Source organism: Dipodomys merriami, unplaced genomic scaffold (assembly GCF_024711535.1).
Source record: "Dipodomys merriami isolate MVZ:Mamm:240054 unplaced genomic scaffold, mDipMer1.0.p SCAF_4, whole genome shotgun sequence".
In the NCBI taxonomy this organism is placed as follows: Eukaryota; Metazoa; Chordata; class Mammalia; order Rodentia; family Heteromyidae; genus Dipodomys; species Dipodomys merriami.
This window is the reverse complement of record NW_027205603.1, coordinates 62,038,906-62,056,294: the sequence shown is the minus strand read 5'-3', so window position 1 is coordinate 62,056,294 and position 17,389 is coordinate 62,038,906. Positions and strand designations below refer to the sequence as shown.

Genomic DNA, 17,389 nt, shown 5'->3' with positions numbered 1-17,389 from the left:
CAAACTACATTCCAATCCAAACCTACCATTTTAACTTTAAAAGGCTGATCTCTAATTCCTGAACTCTGTGTACCCTTAGCCTTAGCCTCTGAGTAGCTAGAACTATAGGGATGTTCACATTTGTTCTAAAATACGTTTTCTACTATTCCATTATGTAATTGTAATAAAGCTATCAAGAAGATAAACCCAGTATATGAAACTAATCCTATAATAAAGTTTTGTATTTTTGTTAATCACTTAAATTGTTTTTCTTGAATTTTCATGTTACAACACTAAAGAAACAAGCTCCCAAAAACTAGGGAATTATTTTTCCTTAAGTAACTGCAGCCTACTTCTTTAATTTTCTCTCCTTGGCCCTAAATAGACTATATCTTACCTTAACAAACAAAGGATGGCATCTCCTTTACAAAAATAGTACATTACCAGAATACCCACCAAACATCTGATGTGAAATGATCAACTTTTAACTTTCACTGATGGCAATTTCTACAATCTTATTCTACATGCATTCAGTCTTATTAGCCAAGCCCTAACCCTAAAGTTCAGGTACTATGCACCTGTAGATGAAAAATGTGATTCAAAACTAAGGGAAGAAAACCATGGCCAGCCCCTTCCCCCTCCCCATGTGTTCAAAGCTTGAATACTGCAAGTCTCTCCAACACAAAGCCATATTCACACAGGGGAAACCATTAACACATGGTTAAGGAAACAGGAAATTTTCACACTGGATTGAATATTTACATTTGACTGAAATTTTCCTAGACTCAGTCATGACTACTAACACTTTTTCAAAAAATTGGTATTATTTAACTGTGTCTTAAAAATAAATAAAAAATAAACTAGACAGAAAATGTACAGTTGAAGAAAACTGGATGTCAGTCTATACAATGATTTACTTTCGGCATGACAGACTTTATTTTGGCACTTTCACAAATATTTTGCTTTACAGCAGTGACAAAATATTTGCCAGAAATTTCTTTTTTCCTGGCACGGATATTATATATTTATATATGTATATATTCCAAGCAAGTTATTCTATGAAGAGAATTTCACTCTGCCTATACAGTTAAAGGTATCCCCACTACATCCTTAGTCTCTGAGGTGAGAGACCTCGTGCAGTTTTAGAAAGTCCTTTTAATCATTCTATACAAAGTGAACAATGCCTGTAGTGATGGGAGGGGAAACTTGAGAATTAAGGCCATTAATGACTTAGGTAAAACATTTCCAAGTATTGCCTTAAAAACATTTTTTAAAAAATGAGTTGTGTGGCAATTCCAGGGAAAATTCTCTAAATAAAGTGTTAGTAACCTTATTAAAAGTAAATGATATGTTGGAAGAGTTGCTGTTTATGCTGTCCATCACACTCCCATGGCTCACAGTTTAAAGCAAAATTAATGGCAAAATTGGAAAGGGGACTGTTCAGTACTATAAGTACCTGGACAGGGTACTGCCATACCTTCAGCTTCTCTTTTCTAGAAACTTCTAGGAAGGTATCACTTTCTAGAAACTTCAGCCCTAAGCAGCAAAGATCTCCCCTAATATACAAAATTTCCCAGGCCTTTCTTTCCTTTTCTTATGAAGCAGGCTGGGCTGTTTAGCACATGGGGTCTATAGTTTTGATTTTCAGGAAAGTTTTAGGACACTTTCAAAGGTAAATCTACCTATTTCCAGAAAGGCCCCCTCAGTTCTTTGGAATTTTATACCTTCAGTTATTTGCCAAAGCAAGCAAGCATCTGTCTCAATATTGCCATCAGCTATTATATGAAAGTTTCAAACTTTAAAATTCCCTGGCAGCCTTCCAATACTGGTACCAGACACACATAGGAGCTTACATTCATTTCCTCTGTCCAATCCAGAAGTGAATCTGGTAATAAACAGCCTTAGTGATGGGCTCTTTGGTCTTGATTTATACATACTGTGGAACACTCAGAAATCAAACCATGTCATCCTTGAGAGCAGACGGTCTCATTAGCAAAGGGGACATGTACATTTGATCGGAAAATGTACAAAATTTATAACAGTGACATTTTCAATATTAGGCCATATGATTTATTCAGTAGTTTTTATGTTCCCAAATTACAATTTGTCTATTCGTAAATCTACAAAAGTTACCATTAGAATTGTCTGTGCTTATAAAATACCAAGTTTTGTTTTTAAACTGTTTTATATACTCAAGAACACCAGTCTGCAACGAGTTACATAGAATCATAGGCACTTCAAAGGCTTAAAAAGATGTTTACAACTTAAATGAATTTTTAAGAACAAAAATTGTTTCTTTCAACTCCTCCTCATACCTTCAAATTGCAAGAAATTAACAAATACAGTGGCCAAAGGAATCTGCAGCAACTGTTCAAATACTGTTTGCATCTTTGGGTTTGCTAAAGCTTATCAGTAACTCACACGTCAGGTCTTCCTAAAGGAGATCTGATCAGAGAGATAGGACTAAATAATCTTGGAGTTGTAATCCGATTTTACACATTAATTTGTGGTTTCAAATCTGCCTGAAGCTACAGGTAATGAAACATAAAAGCAAGTGTAAAATGGATAGTCCTGACATTTAAAAATTTACATAAAGCAGAGGTTAAAGTTTACATATTTGAAAAATCACATATACACTAAATTACCATTATCTGAGTCATTCCAAGAAGACAAATTACACCAGGACAACTACAAAAGGGCTTGGTTTTGTTTTCTGAAAGGGTAAGAAGAGAGGAAAGAGAATAAAGGACCAGAGATAAATTAACAAAGTCAGACTAACTCAGTAAGGTCAATCAGAGACATGCTGACAAATTAAACAGCTTTTGTCTTCCAACCAAAGGACAAAAACCAAAAAGCCAAAACAAAACAAAATAACCTAAAGAAACAATCATTTTGTATTTGCGCATCAAAAGTTTTGAAGGTTTTCAGAACATAATATTATAATATTTTGCCACTGCTACTCACAAGAACACTGCAGATGTTTTTCAATTTTACTTCAGTTCTAAAGAAATACATGAAAAGTTTTAAATACAATGGGATTTTAGCATTAAAGTACCAGAATGGCTCTTCAATGAAAACAAAACAAAACAAAACCCCAAAAAACAAAAACAAAAACAAAACAAAGATCTTCATTATTCTATGCAAAAGCTTTATTTCGAAAAGTTCAGCGATCTCATAAATAGAGACCCTAAGAGGGAGTTTCAGGCATAAAACTCCTTAGTAGGTGCCTTCTGATAAGCAGCACTGGATGGTTTGCGTTCCCCGAGGTCATAGCTTCCTTCATCCTTCTTTCTCATGCGGTAGACCAGCAGCAGGATGAGGAAGATGGCAAAGAGGAAGCCGATCACTCCACCCGCAATGACAGCTGAAATCCACCAAAAGAGAACATTATCATTTCCTGTGTACATGTGTGCCATTAATGGGAGCTTGAACTCAGGGCCTAGGTGCTATCCCTTTAGCTTGTTCACTCAAGACTAGCACTCTACTTGAGCCATAGCTCTACTTTTGGCTTTCTGGTGGCTAGTCGGAGGTTTGAGTCTCATGAACTTTAATGCTTGGGGTTGGTTGGATTTGAACTTTGAGCTTCAGATCTTAGTGTTCTGAGTAGTTTAGGATTATTACAAGTATAAGCCACCAGTGCATTGCAATCTAAGGAGTGCAGAAATGAGCTTTGTCAAACCTTATCTCGTTATACTTTTATGAAACATTTAATCTGGAAACACACATTAAAAAACAAAACCTGGATTAAATAAAGGCAATTATGAAAATCTGACATTTCCTTTTAAAAGTACAATAATACCTCCTTTGATTTGTATTAATATTGCCTAAAGCCTCAATAGGAAAAATCTGGCTCTGACTTGAACTAATTCCATACTTTGAAATGCTTACCATCTTTTCAGTATGACAAAAAAACCCCTAATGGTTTATTTTGATACAAATACAAAACATGGTATAGCTGACTTAAAAAATTCAGGAGTAAATATGAAGGGAAATGTGAAAATTTCTTTCTAACCTTGAATGTGAGACTATCTTTTCAATAATCTGGGGTTCCTAAGTCTTGCAAACTGTTCTCTTTAAAACAAATGTTAGAATAGTTTGAGTAGATTTTATCCAAAATTCTTGAAAACAAAAGTGTTTATGAATTTTCTAGACTGGAATATTTGTATGGACTAATGAGACATGTTGGGAAAGGACCTGAGTTTCAACATGAAACTCTGATGTTTCATAGATATATACATAGCCTGAAGGAAATTTTGTACTGTATTTTAATAATTCTGTGTAGTGTGCCTATGCTTTGCTACTGCCTATGTTACGAGGTCAGGTGTGGAATTTTCCACTGAGGTATCAAATTGGCAGTCAAATATTTTGGGAGATTTCAGACTGCATTCTCAGAATAGGGATGCACAATTTGTATTTCAATCATATAATTTACAATTAGAACATTTTACACTTAGGGGAAGTATTCATGTCACCTGCCTTCCCCACCAAGGCCTTGCCTTCTCAAGTTTATTTGGAAATCAGGGATGACTTGAAGGAAGATATGACTGGCCTTTTTCACACCTTGCCATTCTCCCAGGCATAGTTGTTCTGGACCAATTCAGATCATTCCTTGACTATTCCAGGCTCCATCTCACACTGCCTGGCCTTCATCCCTGGCTAACTAACAGCTAGGCTGAGAGACACAGCAGAAAATTGAGGCAAATGTGCTTAACTTCTCACTTTGCTCTCCAGACCACTTTAGGAGGAAGGTGACATTTTGCAAGCTTTGCTGAATCTCTGAATATCACTTACAGATACTGAGGCTTCGTGATGAATCCTCCCACCAGATCTGAAACTGGCTACTCACCTGCTAGGACTTCTGTCCGTTTAAACAGATTGTCTGAGTGCTTCTCAGTATACACATTTGTATCTTTGTCAGCTGGGTCCATTTTCCTTTCTGAGTCAGGCATGTGAACTTCTTCCTTATCAATTTCTTCAGGGGACTGGTATGGGAAAAATGTAAACAGTATATTAGTTTTTTGTTTTTGTCTTTTTTAAAGAAATGTGGTAGAACGAAGAAATAATAGATTAATATATTCCAAAGTTCCTTTCTTTGTTAAACATGCGGTTTAGGAAATAATCTTTTTGTTGTTGGTGGTGGTGGTCATGGGGCTTGAACTCTGGGCCTGAGTGCTGTCCCTCAGCTCTTCAGCTCAAGGCTAGCACTCTACCACTTGAGCTACAGAGCCACTTCCAGTTTTCTGGTGGTTTATTGGAGATAAGGGTTTCACCGACTTTCCTGTGGGGGCTGGCATTGAACTGCGATCCTCAGATCTCAGCCTCCTGAGTAGTTAGGATTATAGGCATGAGCCACCAGTGCCCGGCAGGAAATAATCATTTTGCATGATGCTTATACCAATGGATAAGGCCCACAGTGGACCTATGTAGCTCATTATTTTGCATATCATCCGTCATCGGCAATAACAGGTAAGATGGGTACTTACTAAGTTCAGTATCATTCAGATGATATGCTTAGTTGTTTTAGTTGACATTTCCTAAGTTCTCTGGTTTCTCACTAATCTTCTGACTTCTGGCCACTATCTCCCTCCAGCTAACCCAAATTCTTCATTCTTGCCCCAAGGTGCTGAGGCAACAATCCCTGGCCCCTCTCCAGGAATTCTGCCATTTCTGATGGAGCTCTCCCTGTTCCCGGACTCTACATTAAATACCAACTCGAATCCATATCATCTTTATCCCATTATTATGACAAATCACGTTTCCACCTTAGGTTCCCTGAGTCTCAAAAGTCAATTAATTAAGAAGGTTGACTTGTTAGATCCCCTAGGCTTGGCTTCTGATCTAGTAATGAATGAAAGAAACATATGTATTCCAGGGATCTGAGCAGGTGGGACAGACTGTCTCAATAGAACTGAGCAATGTGAGCATGCTCCTAAGAGGAATGGTCTCTCAGCGGACAAACCTTAAGGTGTTCTGAATGGGACAGTCATTTTGTGTTTCAAATTGAAATTGAAATTTATTGTATACAAAGTCTTGACTAAGAATAAACCATTCCACAGCATAGCTCCAATCTGAGATCTCATACATATAAGCATGTATATATATATGCATATACATATATACATACATAAAATTACAAGAAGATAACATGGATAATTAAATGAAACTAATTAAAGATCTAAAAGATGCATGCTGTGTGTATGCCACAGAAAAACAATGGCGTTAAGATTATGAGTGAAGCTCTAATAAACAACTGCATTTTACTCTCTTTTTAAATTTTTGTACCAGTACTAGGGCTTGAACTCAGGGTCTAGGAGCTGTCCTTTAGCATTTTCTTTTAAGGCTAGTGTTCTATCACTTGAGCCAAAGCTCCACTCCTGGCTTTTTGGTGGCTAATTGAGATAAAAGAGGCTCATGGACTTTCTTGCCAGGGTTGGCTTTGAACTGCTATTCTGAGATAATCAGCCTTCTAAGTAGCTAGGATTACAAGTGTGAGCCACTGGTGCCTGGCTGCACTTTACTCTTTCATCACATAATTTATAACAACTAAATAGAATATCTTTAACAGGGACACTAATGTCACTGTCAGAACATTTTAAAAGCAGAATCTTCACTAATGGTATCCTACAGACAATATTTAATTCAGCTGTACCATGTGACTATAAAATGGAAATTAAATCACTATTATTGTTATTCATGATCAATATTATATTATCAGTACCTAGAACAGTATCTGACACATAATGAAAACTCTCCCATGAATCAATGAATTTTTAGTATTATAATGAATATAAATAACAGTAGGAATGTACATATATTAAAAATGGTCTGGGATCTTCAATTTCTAAATTCATCTGACCAATGTCTATATTTGATCTAATTCAATTACTTAAGTCAATTTTTATAATCTTAAATCAATTTTCAATCCATTATTGACAGTGAACCAGAAATCTAAGTCAAACCAAAGCACTTAGAACTCTTTTATTTTGTGTGTAGGGGTAAGGAGGCAGTACTCATGTTTGAACTCAGGGACTCATGTTTTCTAGGCAGGCTCTCAATCACTTGAGCCATGCTCCAGTCCTTCTGCCTCACTTGGTCAGGGACTGTAATCATCTCTGCCTTCTAAGTAGTTGTGATTATAGTCATGCACCACCAAGGTCAGAAAGACACATTGCTTTATCACACAAAGCCAAAATTAGCCCAGAAGAGGTTCTTCCCTTTATCCCGTCAATGGTCATTGACTTCAATAGATGCAGTCATAAGAAAAGAACAAGTAAAAAGGCTGAGTTCATCTCTCCATAGTGAGGCTGGATAATTGTGCCCAAATATTCTGGGGTATTTCACCATCCTACCATCATCAACTGTATCTGCTACTTCTCCTTTCTCTCCTTCGCCCTTTTCCTTTTCATCCAACCCAGGCACTGATGGGCAGATTCCATTCATGAGCCTAAACACAGTAGGCCTGTCTGCCTTAGTCCTCAGGAGCTTATTCTTCTCTGCTTCTTGCTTGGCTTGTGAGCTCCGACTGCCCAATAATAGTAACTGACCCTTATGAAGTCTACAGAGAACACATTAATCTGCATATGCTTCATCTGCAGAGAGCCGTTTGTCTGCGCTAATTCCCACACAGCTCTAGGAGAATTAAGAAGAGGAGGAAGAAAGAACCCTGCTAAGGGTGAGAAAAGCCTACTTGTATATGTGTCTACAAAGGGGTGCTTCCCATTGCAGCAAAGGCCTGTTACTCTCTCCATAAATACCTGGAAGCATCTCATTTCTAAATGAGATGTCCCAAGGGGGACATTTGTGTTTCTGGGTCTTCCTAATAGCATGCTACCTCAGAAGCATCTTCAAAGGTTACCACTACAGTTATTACACATGCTCATTTGGTGAACTGGCTTAATCTCCTCTGCTCCGCCAGATTTCAACTACTGTTTACAAAACGCCATACAGGTGTTATGCTATACAGACTCACACTTAATCTTCTTAATGACTCAAGACGTTCTAATGGACCCAGGATTCCAAATGGAGTCCCTTGTCATGCAATTCCCAACATCAACAGCTCACCTCTTAGTAGACCGCCAGCTAATTGCAACAGAATGCTGACAAAGTCAAAATCATGAGCTCATAGTTTTCATTAGCTAGTAGCTTTGCTCTGTTCTAAGGCCAGCCAACTCATTTTCCTGAAGTCAGACCTAAAATGAATAAATACAGATGTGCCCCGCTTCATCACTGTCACTGTATGTGGTCCAAGTTTACATGGATGGTGGGTCCATGCAGACTAAGAGATGACTCACTGACACTTTTCCATGTGAAGGTAGGACTCTGAGTCTCATTGCACAACCTGGCCCAGCTTATGGAGAGTTCACAATGGCTTGAACTCAGACGACCATTTATTCTCCATGACATAAATGGGGGAAGTAGGGAAGAAGACATTTGGCTTAACCAAGTAAACAGGTTTTACTTCTTAACAGGGCTTGAGAAGTTCCTCAAAAATAGACTGTCAAATCTAAAAAAATGGAAACTAGGCCTGGCTGTAAAACCAGCAGGTATACCAAAATGATCCTAAACAAACACAATGACAAGACAAGACCTCTGAAGAGGGCCATTCGATACAGTCAAAACAAGAGAAGCATTTACTATAACTTGATCAAGCAACGAGAAGCAAAAGGCACCTTTGTCTGAGCAGGCATCTTGCTCTGTGTCTTCAATGTTGTGGTCTCCACTTTTGGAACAGCACTAGTAAATGAGATCCTTGGAATTGGCCGTGAAGTTGTCAGTTCTGGACTCTCTATGTCCTCATCGGCTCCTAGAGAATAAGCACAGACAAACACAGCATGAGAATCATGATGGACAGGTACATTACCAAGCAGTATTGGCTACACAATGCTGACAGATCCACGCTCTAAGTATTTAGCACAGACCTTCCAGCAGTCTTCCCCTCTGATTAGGTGGTCTCAGCAGGGATATGTGGCTAGCTTGACAGTTTTGTTATTGTTTTTTGCTATTATTATCCTGAACATTCTTTCAGTAACTCTCTTCTCCATGCTTGGTTTTTCCTGCTCAGTAAGATTTCTTACTGAATACAGTAAAACAAAAACAAAAAACAACAACACAACACAACAGAACAAAATATGCAAAGTGAACACTCTCTGAGAACAGACTCACCTCATTGGTGAGCTTTTAGCCTCTCTTATGACAAACTTTTCCAATGGCAATATGGGCTCCCACTGGTTCCTGTTCTTAGAATCTCTGTTACTGGGTACCTTGCTACTGATACTTGGTGTGAAGGCCACTAAAGCAAGCCCTCTGTGTTGCCATATCTAATGGCATTTTTCTAAGCAGTTATCATCTAATCAACTTCCTTGTGACTACATCTAGGTAAGTTTCTCCCCAAATCTGTGTATTATAGGCTGGTTCCTCACTCCTGGTACTATTAGGAGACAGAGAAATCCTTTCAGAGGTAGGAACTAGGGGAAATCTAGTTGTTGAGGGTATACTCTTGAAGGAGATATTGACATCTTGGTCTCTTCTTGTTTTTTGTTTGTTTGTTTGTTTTGGCTTATAGGCCTCCATAAGACAAGCAGCTTCCTCTATGATGTATTCCTGCCATGATGTTCTACTTCACTATTAGGCCCCAAAGCAATGGGACAACCAGCCATGGGCTGAGACCTGACAAACCATATGTAAAACAAATCTTAGTTCTTTTTAAACTGATAATCTCAGATATTTTGTTATAATATAGTGGAAAACGAACACATTCCTAGCACCATTGGACATTGTCAACTGCCATCTCTTTGATATACCCTATTTTTCTGGGCTTCTACAGCTTTCTGCCTTTCCCTTATTTCTCTAGCTAGTCTAAGTCTCCTGTGAGGATTTATTTTCCTTTACCAAAATGCCAAATATCAAGAATGCCTCACGATTCAACCCCAGGCCTCATCTTATGCTACACATTTTCCATAACTCCTGGCCGTGGCTTCAGTTAACATCTAAATATAGATAATAACTAAATTTACAATGTCATCTTTTACTACCCATCTCAAATTCAGACCAATATATCCACAGCCTGCTTGACATGTTCACTTGAATGACTCACAGATACCACACACCTCTAACATGTCCAAAGCAGAACTCTCTCCTTCCACAAACACAGTTTTCTCCTGTTTGAGTGAGGAACCCTATCTTCTTCATAACAGAACTCTTGACTTCTTCTTCCTTGCCTCTCTCTGTATGAAATCTATCAGCTTGTTCTATCAACTTTGCCTTCTTAGTTTCTCCTTATTCTTTTTATACTTTTAGGGCCAATACCCTAATCCAAGGAACTAGTAAACATGTCCATGTATAAAGCTGTTGTTGCTAGAATGACAAGACTGTTTCACAAGTAGCAATATAGTCCGAAATAATAATAAAATATAATATAATGACTGTTCATTATCACTATGTAGTTTTATGGGCTCTACAATACAATTTTTTTGGGGGGGGTCCGGTCGTGGGCCTGAACTTTGGGCCTGGGCGCTGTCCCTCAGCTCTTCAGCTCAAGGCTAGCGCTCTACCACTTGAGCCCCAGTGCCACTTCCGGCTTTTTTCTTTCTGCTTATGTGGTGCTGAGGAATCGAACCCAGGGCCTCAGGCATGAAAGGCAAGCGCTCTACCACTGAGCCACCTTCCCAGCCCCGTGGGCTCTACAATTATATGCACCTTTTTTTCTTGTGCCAGTCCTGGGCCTGGGTGCTATCCCTGTTTTGCCTGGGATGACTTCCAAATGTGGTCCTTAGATCTCAGCCTCCTGAGTAGCTAGGATTACAATTATTTGCCACCAGTTATTTGCCTGGCTATGTACTATATTTTTATATGACTAGCAGGGTAGTAGGTTTTGTTTATTCCAGTGTCACCACCAATATGAGTAAGAGATTGTACCATGGTATTATAATGGCTACAATGTCACTAAGTAATAGGAAGTTTTCAGCTCCTTCTAATCTTATAGGATCACTAATGTATATTCAGTCTATTGTTATGAAAACATTATTATGGGGTAATATATAGTAATATACTGGCCCCAGGTACAATACATGTTTGGAAGCATTCTGTAGATACAAAAATGTTATGTAATAATAAGTTATCCCAGGGGTAGTGATGAGTACATGTAATCTTAGATTCGTGGGAGGTAAAAGACAGAAGGTAATCAGTTGAAGGTCAGTCTGGATAAACACAGCACCAGACTTTATCTGAAAAATTTAAACAAAAAGGGCTGGAGGCATGACTCAAGTGGTAAAGTACATGCCTAGCAACTGCAAAGCCTTGAGTTCAAACCTCAGCATCACTAAAAAACAAAACAAACCCCTGAGAGATAAATCCCAAAATGCACTGCTCTTTTATATCAGTCTATTAGATTATCCATCAAATTTTCACTTAAGTTTGGCTAGTTTCTGTAATGAATCACTTTCTTATAAATAATTGAATCTCAATAAGAAATAAAGTATTTCAATTAAGGGCTGTTAAGATTCCCCTTGTTTCAAAAGGGGTCCAAATATGACTTACCAAATGAGGAACAGAGAGGAGCAATATGGGAGAAGAGAATATAGAAAGAGAATATAGAAAGAAAATAGAAAGTTCCCTTCAGCTAGTATTGGAGACCTATGTATAATCTGCCTTAGCAACAGTTTTATTATCGTTAACGGAAAAAAGAAAAGAAAAAATCAAGAGGTCCCTTGATGACCTCTCTCCCTCCTCTCACTACTTACTCCCTTGGTCTGAGATATCGCACCCTAGAGCCTATTTCTTCCTAGGAACCTCTCTCTTGCATTAGCACATCCAGCTTCTATTCTATCCTCTCTGAAGCCTTCTGTGATCTTCTACTGTGGAACTGTGTTTAACTCTGTGTTCCCACTGCTCACTTGTATCTCTTCTGCTGTTTCTTTGTTTGTTATAACATTTTTTTTTTCTCCTAATGCTCTGGCTTCAATGTGTATGTTTCACTCCCTACCAGATTTCTGTGCCGAAACTCAATTCCAAATGAGGCAGTATTAAGAGGTGGGTCTTCAGAAGGTAACTAGGTTTCTGTGCTGTCACGAATGGCATTAGCACCTTATGTGAGGTGCCTGAGGGATTGTGCTGGGTGATTCTGTCAAAAAAAAGCGTAGGTTTGGTTTCAAAAGTCTTGATAGTATGGAGGTATGAAGCAGAGAGCAAGTTCCCACAAACACCACATCCAATGAGGCCTTCACTTTCAACTTCTAATCAACTTATGCTGTTTACAAAATAGCCAGTTAAAAATATGTTTTTATGATGTTGGAAATGAACACTTTATTGCTTGGGGGTGGTGGAAATGGAGGGGAGGGAACCTGGAATAAACATACTCATTACTTATGTAACTGTAACCCCTCTGTACAGCACCTTTACAATAAAATAAGAAAAACAATGAAAAGAAAAAAGAAATATATGTATGTAACCATAATCTCTCTGTATATCACCTTGAAAATAAAATAAAATTTAAAAAAGGTCATAAACCCAAATATATATATATAAAAGGATCTATTTTCACAGGTGAAACTTGTAAACTGAGAAATAAATAAATGAAGAGAATTATTCCACCTCTAGAGAAAGTATTGTTTAATTTTATTTACCAAAGTGTTCCTAAAGTGATGCTTGCCCCCCTGTAGTGGTTAGTTACTCAGTGATGGTTCAGTAATTGAACCAATATCCTCTACATCTTACATCTTCTCACCTTAGGAGATTTTTGATCTACTCACCAGAAATTCTTTTGTGTTCTCAATTGTTCCTGTTTTATGATATCCTGTTCTTGTTTCACCATTAGAGAACTATCTCTCTTTGCATATCATGAATTTTTCCCTCCTGTAAGTTCCCTTCTCACTGTTCTATATCTGTCATCCCCTAATTTTGGAATTGAAGGAGGAAGTCTCAATCTTTCATGTTACAAGTGTTTTTTTAAAAATAAATGTCTGGAGAGCCTTACTCCTTTTCATAATTAAACACAGAAAAGCTGACTGAGAGCTCTGGAGATGTATCAGAGACGTTTGTCAAACATGGCCATCATGTTTGATACTATGTGTTTGAAGTTGTCTTTGAATTGTTTCTTTGTATTTGAACTGATTCTCTAAAGTGTAACCCCTTCCCCAGTGAGGTAGGGTGACAGTCAGTGTTCTAGAAAGCTCCTGGCAGAAGATACTTTGGGATATCTCAGCACTAAAGAATTTTGTGTGTATGTATGTGTGTGCTACTGAGAATTAAACATGGGGTCTCCAAACATTGTACCATTTGAGTCATGTCACCAGCCCTTCTGTTTTTGAGACAGGGCTTCAGTAACTTGGTTAGTACTAATCTTGAACTTTGAGGTTTTCCTGCCCCACAACTGGCTAGCCTTAAAGTACTTTTAATTTAAAATTTACTTTATGCCTATGAATATATATATTTTTGAAATGAGGTTTTACTATGTTGCTTAGATAGCCCTTGAAATTCTGGCCTCAAATAATCTTGCCTCTGCCTTTGCAGTAGCTGGATATTCCTGTTCTTAAATAAAGTAGCATCAGTTCAGAGAGCTTAGTTATTTATTTTGGGGCTGATCCTGGAACTTGAACTCAGGGCCTGGGCACTGTTCCTGAGCTTTTGTGCTCAAGGCTAGTGGTCTACCACTTGAGCCACAACTCTACTTCTGGCTTTGTTGGGGTTTATATGTAGATAAGAGTCTCAGGGACTTTTCTGCATGGGCTGGCTTGAACTGCAATCCTCAGATCTCAGTCTCCTGAGTAGCTAGGATTATAGGTGTGAGTTACCAGCACCCAGACAAAGATCCAATGTTTTATTCCAGTTTTCCGGAGATGGGAGGGCATGAATGTCTTCACAGATGGTGGGAAACACACATTTCCCCCGCTCCTGGAGTTCATTTGTATAAATATTATTTTATAAGATTAGAAGCACATAGGCATTGTGCCTTTGTGTTCCTCTCCTAAGAATATTCTCATTTGGAGCATATGCAATACCTCTCCACTTGTGTGTGGATGCCTAGAGGGGAAACACTGTTACCTAATCAAACTGAGTTTGGCAGTACTTTTTTTTTTTTTTTTTTTTCTGCTAGTCGTGGGGCCTGAACTCTGGGCCTGGGCGCTGTCCTTCAGCTCTTCAGCTCAAGGCTAGCACTCTACTACTTGAGCCACAGCGCCACTTCCAGCTTTTTCTGCTTATGTGGTGCTGAGCAATCGAACCTGGGGCCTCATGCGCATGCAAGGCAAGCACTCTACCACTGAGCCACCTTCCAGCTCCGTGGCAGTACTTTCAATCTCTATGTGTGCCATCAATTCCTTGAGACTCAGGGAACTCTGTTGGGTAGAATGATTTGTGTCTTGGCTCTGCCCATTGCTGGCCAACTTGGCCTTCAGTTTGCCAAGACTATTACAATCAGTGCATCTGCTTCCCAGCTTCAGAACTCTGTGATGGTTGCCTCTTTTACTCTCTAGTTAGTACTTGTGAATCTATGCCAAATTCCTTTATGATCAATGTAATCAGGTCCTAAAAGGAATTTGTGCTTAATCACCATCTTTAATCAGTGTTTATTATTTAACTCAAATTTTTATTTGACAGTACTTTCCTGTGTTATGTCACTCATTACGGGTGTTACAATGATTATTTCTCTCATCAGGCTTTGGGTCTCTTGAGAATGGCAAGCAAGTATTTTGCCACATGAGTCCCAAGAACATGGCATCATGTATGGCACACAGTAAATGCCTGTAGAGGCTCTTGTGTTTGCCAATGTATGTTCGTGTCCAATGTAACAGGGCCCACCTCTTTATAGGGAAGAGTACACTGGGCTTTTAGACTTTTTCCTCCAGGATATTTGCTTTCCTACTGGATAGTTTGATAGGAGTTAAGACAGATGGTAATACTGGCCAGAATGCTAGGGGGATTGGTGCTTCTAGCTGGGGTTAGGTAATGAGATAAGGTCTCCTGGTTCTAGAAGGGAGTTTTATACACAGGAAGCAGCATAGCACAGGACTAAAAAGAACCCACTCTCATTCCTCACTCCCTGGTCCTGTCTCAGCTATATGATTTTCTGACATCATGACATGAAGTACACAGAAGCTGTACCTTAGGTTTATTCATGAGAAAAATGGCAATGACAATACAATCTATTCTTGTAAGAATATAACAAGGATGGAGCCATGCTTGAGTGTAGTAAATCCTTCAAAAACTGTGAAGCAATTACAACCACTACCTTCAAGCTGAAACAAAAAACACAAAACAAAAAACAAAAACAAAAACAAAAATAAAAAACTATCCAAGCCAGGTGCTGGTGGCTCACGCCTGTAATCCTAGCTACTCAGAAGGCTGAGATCTGAGGATCACGGTTCAAAGCCAGCCCAGGCAGGAAAGTCCCCAATTAACCACCAGAAAATCAGAAGCGGTGCTGTGGCTCAAGTGGCAGAGCACTCGCCTTGAGCTGAAGAGCTCAGGGACAAAGCCCAGGCCCAGAGTTCAAGACCCACAACCATCCAAAACAATAAAATAAAATAAAAAATAAAATAAAATAACAATTCACATCCGTGTGCAAAATGATGTCTAAGTCAAGAATACTGACCTTCAACTTGTTCACAACAATCTGCCGAAAGCTGGAGCTGAAGAATCTGGGCAATATTTAAGCTATCTCTTGATCTATCTGATAAGTGGATTCAGGATTTCAAATGACTACTTCAACTACCACCTTCTACCTGCAGGAGGCAGGAGGGCAAGTGAACAGGCAGCACTGTGTACCTGCTTCTCTTAAATTAAAGGTAGGACAATCCTGGCAGGAGAATGAAAAGGGCAATCTCATAGATCCCTAACAACTATTGGATTCTACGATCTGTGAAATGGGGTTTTTTAAAAAAGTGTCTATATTTATTACTTCCTGGAACATTTTGAAAATGACAGTTACGAAGCACTTTTGAGGTGTTTAAAAAAAAGAGGTGCCATGAGTGAAAGGTATTAATAGAGTTGTGGGCTATGGAGAACAGTTCTTTCACACTCATTCTGTGTGTGTGATATATATCACTCTCCCAAGAATAACTAGGGCTATTTTCACATTAGGATTGCATTGTAAGCTCATGGTTACTGGGTCAGCCTCCATCTCTCTGTTATCTTTTCCATTGTCATTTCTCAATTCAAAACATGCTTATGCATCTAGTTCTTTAACAGGTTACAACTAATTTTAAATTGTTTGGGTCAATTCCAAAGCCCAGATGAACCTCATTGTCTGATATCTACACTCAGCATGACTTTTACCATCTGTTCAAACTGAAATAAAAACCTTAAACAAGAAAGTTTTAAAAAAGAAAGTTCTAGATAAGACTTCTTTGTGTGCTGTTGACCATACATTTCTGACCTGTCTATTAACTAAATATATGTTCAAGTCCTTCCTTATTTTTCTTAGTTTCTTGGGGACCATCCTATACAGGTGAAACAATACCAGGCAAAGTAAATTGAGAAAATGGCCAGGATCCTTTATTTCTCCTTGAGCCCACATCCTCTCCAATGTGACTATGGCTCTCTCTATTAAGCAGTAGAGTCTGGGGCTGGGTGCATAACTCAGTGGGTGAGTGTTTACCCTGCGTGCTCAAGGCCCTTGACATTTAGCTTTGAACATGAAATGATTCCTGTAGGTCCATATGTTAATACTTGGTTGCCAGCTGGTGGTGCTAGTCTGGGCCTAACTGGAGGAGGTACATCATTAAAGCACACCTTTAAAGATTGCCCCTGGTCTCTAGTTTCTTCCTTGCTCTCTGCTTCCTGTCCATTATGAAAACTGAGAAACTCCTCCATCACATACTCCACCACTATGACCTGCAGAATGCATGTGACCAAGCAAGAATGGACTAAACCATCTGAAATCATGAGCCAAAAGAAATGCCTCCTCCCTTAAGTTGTTTCTTTCAGAGCTTTGGTCCCAGTGATGATAGAAAACTAACTAGCACACTAGATTTGATTTCTAGCACCGGAAAATGCAAAAACAAAAAAAAAGCAAGGCATGAAGTGTCTTTCTAAGTCCAGAATACAATTGGTTTTATACCTGACTATACACTGTTGTGGCACGTTCCTGCTTCTCAGTGAACAAATACACAGTCATAATCTAGAGGATGTGAGACTGTGTGGACCACAGCCAGGTCCTGCTCAGCTGACTTGGAGATATGACAGAGACCAGCCAAGATCATCAGCCAAGCTAAAGACTCCACTTGTAGATGCAGACACATGAGGGACCAGCACTACATGGCTACCCTGCAGAATAATGAATTAAATGAAGGCCTGGGGCTTCTGCTTATTGGAATGGTTTGTTATGCAGCATTACAGAGACAACAGATAATTAGTATACCAAAAAGTCAGAAGTATCACTCTACCATTGTTTTAATTAGCTGCTCCATAATTTCTC

At 38.8% G+C, this 17,389-nt stretch overlaps 1 protein-coding gene across 1 annotated transcript in view; it reads right to left on the bottom strand.

Annotated features, from left to right (window-relative positions):
- Positions 1-891: 891 nt before the first annotated feature.
- Sdc2 (syndecan 2) overlaps positions 892-17,389 on the bottom strand; it is a 132,996-nt gene continuing 116,498 nt past the window's right edge. The window contains exons 5-7 of the mRNA XM_069991705.1: positions 8,649-8,782; positions 4,826-4,961; positions 892-3,343 (exon numbers count right to left, since the gene is read on the bottom strand). Coding sequence (XP_069847806.1) covers positions 3,180-3,343; positions 4,826-4,961; positions 8,649-8,782 — 434 coding nt within the window. The 3' untranslated portion in view covers positions 892-3,179. The remainder of the gene's footprint in view (positions 3,344-4,825; positions 4,962-8,648; positions 8,783-17,389) is intronic.